This window comes from Boleophthalmus pectinirostris, unplaced genomic scaffold (assembly GCF_026225935.1).
Source record: "Boleophthalmus pectinirostris isolate CB_2022bp ecotype Guang Dong unplaced genomic scaffold, ASM2622593v1 HiC_scaffold_503, whole genome shotgun sequence".
Taxonomy (NCBI): Eukaryota; Metazoa; Chordata; class Actinopteri; order Gobiiformes; family Gobiidae; genus Boleophthalmus; species Boleophthalmus pectinirostris.
In genome coordinates, this window is record NW_026571407.1 from 1 (window position 1) to 9,900 (window position 9,900).

The 9,900-nt window shown below is 36.5% G+C and overlaps 1 protein-coding gene across 1 annotated transcript; it reads left to right on the forward strand.

Moving 5' to 3' along the window:
• Positions 1 to 771: 771 nt before the first annotated feature.
• On the forward strand, positions 772 to 9,499 carry uroc1 (urocanate hydratase 1). Its single transcript, XM_055163111.1, has 18 exons — positions 772 to 974; positions 1,221 to 1,314; positions 1,397 to 1,456; positions 2,026 to 2,154; positions 2,230 to 2,291; positions 2,677 to 2,743; positions 2,827 to 2,970; positions 3,506 to 3,594; positions 4,174 to 4,236; positions 4,329 to 4,508; positions 4,953 to 5,050; positions 5,591 to 5,663; positions 6,094 to 6,283; positions 6,711 to 6,809; positions 7,197 to 7,296; positions 7,591 to 7,672; positions 8,353 to 8,452; positions 9,143 to 9,499. Exons 1-18 carry the CDS (start codon positions 772 to 774, stop codon positions 9,281 to 9,283), a joined length of 1,974 nt encoding a protein of 657 aa, XP_055019086.1. The 3' UTR covers positions 9,284 to 9,499.
• The last annotated feature ends 401 nt before the right edge of the window (positions 9,500 to 9,900 follow it).

The window sequence follows — 9,900 nt, forward strand, 5'->3', positions numbered from 1 at the left end:
ATGCATAGACCAAACAACAGCAGATTAACAAGAGGCACTTTAAAGAACAACTGCAAAATCCCTCAGTGAAAACATCATTTGGACAGCAGTCAGTCTCTTCTTGTAACAGCTGTAAACTTTGGAACACACACCTTCAGGCTTAAATCTTGGCTGAAAGCAAACCAAAACTGTACCCACGTGTAAATAGTGTGAGATAGAATGAGGTAAATGAATGAACATTGAAAATATATTTGCACTGTTGTGTTTATAAAGAATAAATTAATAAGGTTTTGATGTATTTTGGAATAAGCCTTGTACTATGTTAGAGTAGAAAAGCTCAACCAGGGTCAGAGGTGAAGTTTTGTTTTGTAGTCCATGTTGAATTGTCCTTGCCAAATTAATAAATAAGTCAATAATTTCCATTGGTTTACATGATCCTATGTTTTCTTTCCTGACATTTCAACCATATTATGATTTTTCTCATCACAAAACTGGAGTTGTGTATTATAAGATTTACATTTCAAAATAAGAATGCTAAGGTGTTTCAAACTTGTTTTACATGTTTGGATAGATGAATAGAAAGATAGATAATACTTTATTATCCCAAAGGAAATTCATTTTTCAGACAGCAACAATACATAGTAATAATCATAATAACATCAGTAATTCAAATTATAGTAAAGAACAAGTGACTTCCAGAGTCCATCTGTGGAGCAAGGCAACAGCCTGGCCCCAAACGTGCTCTCCTGTCCAGTGATGGTGCTGTGCTGGAGGTGCTGGGGGTTATTCGGGATGGACAGGAGCTCGTTTAGGGCTCTCGTCTCAGCCACAGATGTGAGTGAATCAAGCTCTGCACCCACTACAGATCCTGCCTTCCTCACCATCTTATCCAGCCACACGGTGTTCTTCTTCTTGAGGCTTCCTCCCCAGCAAACCACAGTGTTGAAGAAGAAACTGGAGATAACAGTCTTGTTGAACATCAGCAGGAGCTTCTGGTAGATATTAAAGAACTTCAGCCTTTGGAGAAAGTACTGCCTGCTCTGTCCCTTTTTGTAGAGCAGGTTTGTATTCTCAGACTAGTCCAGTTCTCCACCGTGTCCCCCTCAATGGTCACAGGTTGCAGCTGTGGCCACCACCAGCTCTTTGGTTAATCTGTTTCACCATCTGTTTGGATAATGCGTAATAATCACTAAATAAATGTACCTACTCTAAATTAACCAGTGCTTCATTCATTTCCCCAGGGCCTATCCCATTGAGGAGTACCCCTGTCACACACGTCAGGCAGCAGCTATAATGTTAATGATCATGAATAATTTGGATCCTGCAGTGGCACAGGTCTTATTGTACAATCCTATTATCACTTTACTGTATTATATTTTGTAGTATTAAATTAACTGTTATATTGTTTTATCTTTAGTTTCCACAGGAGCTTGTGACTTATGGAGGTAATGGACAGGTCTTCAGTAACTGGGCTCAGGTAAAAGATCACTTTAGCAGACTGTGTGTTTTGTATTCCTGACTAGTTTGGGCAAATGTAGCAGTGTCTCAGTGGTAAAGTGTCCCCCCACAATCCGTTGGTAGAGGTTGGTAATATGATTTCACTGATGGTCAGTATCATTTTCTGATGTGTCCTTAGGCAAGAAACTTCATCCAGGTTGTCTAAGTATAGTGTGTGAGTGACTGGTGGTGGTCAGAGAGGCCACTGGCACAGATTGCTGGGTTTCAGTTGACATTATAACATCCTGTAAGACAGCAATATTTAATACAGAGAGGGCAACTGACTGCATATTGTTAAAATGCAGATTTCTTTAGTGAGTTCTAGCGTCTAATCACTAATAGAAATTGTTAATCATAGGTAGATATTTGTTATGATAATATTGTGTAATTAATACTGCTACTTTCCCCCCATCATATTTTTATTTGCCCCCATCTGGTAGTATGGCATAATGAATAAAAAAATAAAAGAATAAAAAATGACTTGACATTGTAAAATGACTTGAGAATGTCATATTGATTGCATTATACTAACATGTGTTTACTGTTTAGTTTCGTCTGGTGATGCAGTATCTGAGTGAGATGACCGAGGAGCAGACTCTGGTCATGTACAGTGGGCACCCTATGGGCCTGTTCCCCAGCCTGCCCTCCTCCCCACGTGCAATCATTACCAATGGAATGGTATGGCTAACTATTTAAACCATTAGTATTATTTAGTATGTATTATAAACTCATTTGCTTGTCTTTTTCTTTCAGGTCATACCAAACTACTCCTCCAGAGACCAGTATGAAAAGATGTTTGCTCTTGGTGTATCAATGTAGGTTATGAATATTTTCCCACGCCTTATCACCAAAACTATTACCGGTATTATTATACACTATGATAGTATAAGGCAGAAGATATCTTTGAGGGAGACTATTTTCTCAAAGAAAATAAGCCTTTGGTTTATGCTAATTTTGGTTTATGTTATTCTTTAAAAAGTTAGTCCAAACCTGCTACTGCTACCTGCTACTTCTGAGAAATCAACTTTTAACTTTTAACACATGACAGAGGCTGACCAATAGGAGACTGACCCAGCCCTAACTCAAAAATCATCATCTGCAGACACAATATTAAACATGGTTTCTCTCTAAATATTTGTTTCTTATCACCAATTAGAATATTTATTGTGTTTATTATGTACACACTTATCTTTTCTTCAGGTATGGTCAGATGACAGCAGGAAGTTATTGCTACATTGGCCCTCAGGGGATTGTTCATGGCACTATGGTACGATCTGTTAATGAAAATACAACAAAATATTCAACACCTACAGATATATAGCACACTATATGTCATATGCCTCTCTGCAGTTGACAGTGTTGAACGCGGGAAGGAGGTACCTGGGCACTGATGACCTTCGTGGGCGTGTGCTGGTGACCTCGGGCCTGGGGGGAATGAGTGGAGCTCAGGCCAAAGCTGCTGTGATCGCCGGCTGTGTGGGGGTCATCGCAGAGGTCAGAGCATTTACGAAATATATGAGGTTCACAACATTTCACAATATCCTATAACTGTAATAGTAATAGCCAGGAAAATATACAGTTGGGTTCATTTACCATTACAAAATCATAATACAGAAAGTGTTTACCAATAATCAGGATGAAGCATGGTATTTGGTTGTTGTTAATTTGTTTTGTGATGTTGAGTAAATATAGTGGGATATAGTGGTACATGTCACTAATGTATTAGTAAATGTTCAAAATGGGTGAATTTTATTTGAAGTGTGTTATGAAAATATTGATATAGGATTACTGACTCCTGCCCCAAAAAGACAGTAGCACCTTCTAGAATATGAAAATCAAAATCTCCAAATATTGAACCCAGTGATTTATAAAGGTGGCTAAGTCCATTAAATGAATATATATATATATATATATATATATATATATATATATATATATATATATATATATATATATATATATATATATATATATATTTTTTTTTTTTTGTTTTGGTTTTTTTGGTTTTTTTGGTTTGTTTTGTGAGTAGGTGGATGAGGCTCCTCTGAGGAAGCGACATGAGCAGGGATGGTTGATGGAGGTCACCAACAGTCTAGAGCACTGCATTCAACGCATCAAGTAAGTCTATAATCATTTAAAATAATAGGCCCAAGCATAAGGTAGGCTATATTATTGAAGCTATATACAGATCTGAAGTCCTTTAATAATTGTTACATATACATTTTTTACAAGAGGATGGGATCTTATTGTTATCTTATTATTATTACATACAAAATTCTGTATTTCAGAATTTATTCAAATATACACAAGTATTCATATTTAGATAACCTTTATTTCCCTATTTTGAAAGTTTTTTTTTAACTATAATAATGAAGGGAAAAAATGCATGGTTGGCTTAATTTCTCTGTTATTTGTGGTGTACAAAGCTAAAGTTTATTTGTAGAGCACCTTTCATGCACATAGACTAAAGGTGCTTTACACAGAAATTCAATCACAAAAATATATCAAATGTAAGGTAATTTACACACATCTGACAAATACTAAGAATAAATAATGATGACAGTTAAAACACTTTCATGTTAAAAAAAAAAGTATTTATTTTAATGTACCTGTACCTGTGCAATATTTATGCTGACTAATTCATGCTCTATAACTTCTTGAATATCCAACCAAAATGCTGTTTTTTTTTTTCTCCAGAGATGCTAGGAGCTCAAAATGTCCTCTCAGTTTGGGTTATCATGGCAACATTGTAGACCTATGGTAAGCCAATAGTTAAGTTTTATCCATATATATTACCCATCAGTGAATACATAGCTGTCTAAATGCATGCCCTCTATCTGTTTATATGTCAGGGAGCGCCTCCTGCTGGAGTATGAGAGAACTGGTCAGATGTTGGTAGATCTGGGTTCAGACCAGACTTCACTTCATAACCCTTTTAATGGAGGGTACTACCCTGTCCAGCTGGATTTTAAACAGGCCAACCAGCTCATGTCCACAGACCCAGCGAGGTTCAAGGCTCTGGTCCAGGAGAGGTACTGCTGAATAAGAAACTGTATTGTACTTTTCTATCCGCATACTTTAATTCCTACTACTACCTATTTTTATTGAAGTACTCTTGAGTTATAGTTTTGGTTACTCTTCCCACTGTAAGTCTACAGTAACAAAAGCTTTATGCTGACATTATAAAATGATTTGAACATTTGTGTTTCTTGCACCACTCCTTTAGAATTTCTAATTTTAGTAGTATATCCTTTACCAGATTTTGTGCATTATTCAATATTTGTCATTCCAAATACAATAACTTCTAATTATAAATATATGTTATATCCTGACAGTTACTCTTTAAGTTACTCAACTTATTTCTTGGACCACTATTTCTACTTGAGTAATATTGTTTAGAAGTAACATTATTCTTACTTGAGTACACCCCTGAATATAGTCCAAATGTATTTATTATTCATGTTTATCCCCCACAGCCTGCGGAGACAAATCAAGGCCATAAACAGTTTGTCTGACGCAGGGATGTTTTTTTGGGACTATGGCAACGCTTTTCTTCTCGAGGCTCAAAGAGCCGGTGAGTAACATGTTAGCACTGCAATTAATGAGTTTATTTGTGAAAATTAATGGTAAGTGTTTTAATGCTTTGATCATCCATATACATATGACAAAACACAGAACGTTTAGAGTGACCCGTACTTCATCTATTAATACTGGCAAGCCATTGTTTGGACATTTTGCATTCTATTGATGACGTGGCTACTATTTATTTTTGTTATATTTTACTGGCATATAAAAAAGCTGAAATAATATAGTTGACATTAACATTATTTTATTTACATGTTGTAAACACAATACAACAATGGAACCTGGTCTGAGTGAGAACTGACCCTCTGATCTTGGCATTGGGGAACCACTTCTCTAACCACTGAGCCACTGTCACCCAATAGTAGACTGCCCCCTAGTTGCTGGTGGGCTTGTGCATTTATTAGTGATGCTCTAAGAGGCTGTTGACTTAGATTTTCAACTTGAGTTGTAAGTAGTAAGCTTTAGTACGGCATTTGGAGTGATATATAAAACACAACTGTTTGAAAATAATATGTGTTTTACTTTGCAGGAGCTGATGTTGAGAAGACTGGTGGAGGAGCAACTGAATTTCTTTACCCGTCTTATGTCCAGCACATTATGGGGTGAGTAAAAGCTATTCAGCTGTGTGTGGTCTTTTAATAGCATTATCTACTGTTCCCATTTTTAGTGCAAACACGGTAAATGAGCTTTCTGATCAAAAATACCTATATCTAAGTTTGGGCTGCATTTAATGGTCTCTGAAATTTTCAAGTACTACGTGACATAACAAAAGACTGCCCTGATTACAGTCAGGTGACAAACACTGCTGCAGAGGCGGAGATTGAAATGTGGATACCTGTTAGACCAATCATACCATTCCTCATAAGTCCAGCCCACTGTCCCTTCACTCTCTTCTTTAGTCCTCCAGGTACTTCTGAGTTTAGCAGCTCTTTTTGAAACATGCTTGTGGGTGGAGTTTATGTGTTTAGTTCCACTTTAAATGCTTTTTCTATATTTGGTTATTTTGCTGATACATCTATTCCCTTGCTGTAGGGACATTTTCTCTTTAGGCTTTGGCCCGTTCCGTTGGGTGTGTACCTCTGGAGACCCCCAGGACCTGGCTATGACTGACCACATCGCTGCTTCTGTCCTGGAGGAAATCGGTGCCAATGTGAACAACCGCATTAGGCAACAATACAATGACAACATTCGCTGGATCAGGGAGGCCGGGAAACACAAAATGGTGAGGGACTATTTTTGTAAATCTCTACACTCTTTCCAAGTCCAGTGGTGTCATAAGTTTTGATTTGATAACTTTTTTTGAATACAAGTGTTTTAAAATGCTCATAAAATTACATAAGAATGTTAAGGAATACAGTAGTATGTTCTGTTCGAAAGGGAGTAGGAAGAAATCAAAACTTTTTAAATCCTACCCCATAGCAAAGTAAGTAATAGATTTTACCATTATTCATGATAATAAATAGAATGCATTATAATCATATGATGTTTAAATATAAGCAACTTATGATTGAAAGGGTATGAGTATTTGAAGAAGCTGGTAGTGGTAGTGAGCATATCAATAATTTAGTTTTTTGTGGTGTCAAAACCTTCAAAATAATGACAACTCTGAATAATTGACCTAAATATATTTTTGCATTTTTCCTGTGGAGGTTGTGGGTTCCCAAGCCAGAATCCTGTACTCAGATCAGAATGGAAGGATCAAGATTGCTTTGGCGATCAACCAGGCTATTGCAGATGGAAGGGTGACGGTAAGAACAGGGCTTAAAGTACATCAAATATGGAACCCCACAAGGATCAGTAGGATCACTTTAGTTTTTTTATATTAATTATTTATGTAACAAAGTGGTTTAACAAATTATGTTTCATACTGTACACTATCCAACATGGTTAACCTTAATGTACAAAATAAGGATGATTAGCCTTTATTAAGGTATGTGGTGTTTTCCTACATCCTTTTCTACAACTATATCAACTGTGGTCCATATAGATCTATGTCAGTGACCAAATACTTTAGAAAAAGTTTGTAAAATGATTTTGTTGTTCTGTTGTTCAACTACGAATTTTGTTACATCTGTTACACTGAATTCATACATTCATTGTAATAATTTATAGATTCTATGTATTTTCATTCGTAGGCTCCTGTGGTCCTCAGTCGAGACCATCACGATGTGAGCGGCACAGACAGTCCTTTTAGAGAGACTTCCAATGTGTATGACGGGTCTGCTTTCTGTGCTGGTTAGTACATATTTTTATGTATCTAGTCATTGTAAATAGTATCGCTGAAAGATATTTGAGAAATATCTGATTGTGATTATTTGAATCATAAGGTTAACAGTTATATTAACATTTATTATTCATGTTTTCAAATCAAGATTCAGTTCACAGATTGCATTTAGAACTGGACAGTAATATTAGCTATAAACTAACTACTACAAACACATGCCGTTTAGAGAGTTAGGGTCCTATTATATACTAACAGTGCTAATTCACTTACATGTCTAGACACAAATGCACAATGTTATTTTATAGATATGGCCGTCCAAAACTTTGTTGGTGATGCATTCAGGGGAGCAACATGGGTCGCACTTCACAATGGCGGTGGAGTTGGCTGGTATGACTTGTTTTAAATCCTACTAGTTCACTTTTTAGATATGTGTATATTTTATATGACACTAAAACTATATGCAGATGTTGTGGTGTGATTGGATTATCAATGCACCACAACTTTTACTAAAAAATATATACATTGGTGGTGGATTCTCATATTTAGTATACAGTACCTCTTATGTAAATACTAGGGCTGGGAATCGCAGAGTCCCTCACGGTCCGATATGATACATGATACAAGGGGATGATACGATATTATCCCAATATGGCAATACATGCAATAATCGATATATTGCACATGCTATTCTGCAATATGATTTCTGAGAATCAAATACATTTTAACAACTGTATTTATGTGTTAAACCATTAATTGCAAAGTCAATATGGAATAAACCATTACTATTAAACAGTGACTATGTCAAGTATATTACATAAACATGTTTACTTTCTCTGAACAAACATCAAAATTGTAGCACTATCTCAAAATTTTTTTTAAATATACCAAAAAATACTCTTAATGATATATCGATATAGCAGCCCACGATAACAATACTGTGTCACCAAATTTAGTATCATGATATACTGATGTTTTTATATTTTAGCACACCCCTAAAAAAGAAGCATCAAAATTGATTTGTAGTCCTGTCGTAGTCTAAAAACTGCAAACATCTGTCTTGTTTTCAGGGGTGAAGTCATAAATGGAGGATTTGGTTTGTTGCTGGATGGTTCAGAGGAGGCAGCACAGAGAGCCAGGATGATGCTCGGCTGGGATGTGTCAAATGGGGTACGATTATAATGCTATCCTCCTCGGCTCTCATACCAACTAACTTAATTCCCTTTTTCACTACTTCCATGAATTTCCTCCCTGGTCCTCCTCATGGCCTCTTCTTTCCTGACGATCTAACCTCTGCATTCTTTTACCCTTATACTCACTGTCCCTCCTCTGAGCATGTCTAAACAATCTCTATCTTGAAATGCCATCTTTAAAATGTATTATGTTTTTTTAAACCAGTGCATCCTTGTCACATTGTGAAAATAACATCTGTTGGGGGTCTGTCACCTGCTTGTTTCTATGGAGATGTTATTACTCTATCTGGAATGTTCCCCAGTATGATAGTAAACAGCTTTACCTTACATTTATCCAATTACAAGTGGTTTTATAGCTCAAAAATATGTAGAAAAACAGCATTCTGATTGTGAGTGGGGATGCCTCTCCACAGATCTGATCTGTAACTTGGTCTGGTTTGGTCTCCATGAAGATAGAAAGCTTTAATACCATACTGTGAAACATTCTAGACAAAGCAATAACATCTCCATGGGGAAAAGCATTTGATGGATCCTCCACCAGAAAAGTTACAGAATGCACCTTTAAAACTGTAAAGCACTGTCCTCCTGTCTCTTGCCCACTGCTACTTAAAAAAAAAAAAAAAAACATTTCCAGAGATAGTACAATATTTTGTGATACTTTTTCTAGGTGGCACGCCGGTGTTGGTCTGGAAACTCCAATGCTTACGAGACCATTGAACGCACCATGCAGGAGAACAGTCTGCTGCGGGTCACTCTGCCTTACGCTGTGAAGAACGAGGAGGTGCTGGAGGAAGCTCTGAAGGAATAAGAAACCACCATCATGTTAAAGGGGCACTACGTAACTTTTTGGTTGGGTGTCCGTCACCTACTTGTTTCTATAGATATGTCATTGCTCTGCCTGGGATTTTCCACTGTATGACATTAAACATCTATCTTACATTTATTCTATTAAAGGTGCTTTTATAGCTCAAAATACCTAGAAAAACAGGCATTCTGACAGTGAGCAGGGTTGCCTCTCCACAGATCTGACTGGTCTGGTTTAGTCTCCATGAAGATAGAAAGGTTTAGCACCATATTGTGAAACATTCCAGACAAAGCAATAACATCTCCAGAGGAAAAGTATTTGATGGACCCTCCACCAGAAAAGTTACACAAGACTCCTTAAACAGACTTTTTTAAAATGGAGGAACATAATTTTTATTTTGTATGATAAATAAATTGCCACTTTGTTGAATTCTACACTTGTCTTGTCTGTTGGTGGTTTTTGAAAAGGGTGTTGCTATTCATATAGTTATAAAGAATAACAAACAAAGCAATAACTTGTGGTTGGTTGCAGTGGTGGAAGAAGTACTGAAGAAGTACTCAATTTTGTTATTTTAACAAAAGTACAGATACTGGAAGAAAAAAATAGAATCAGAAGTATCA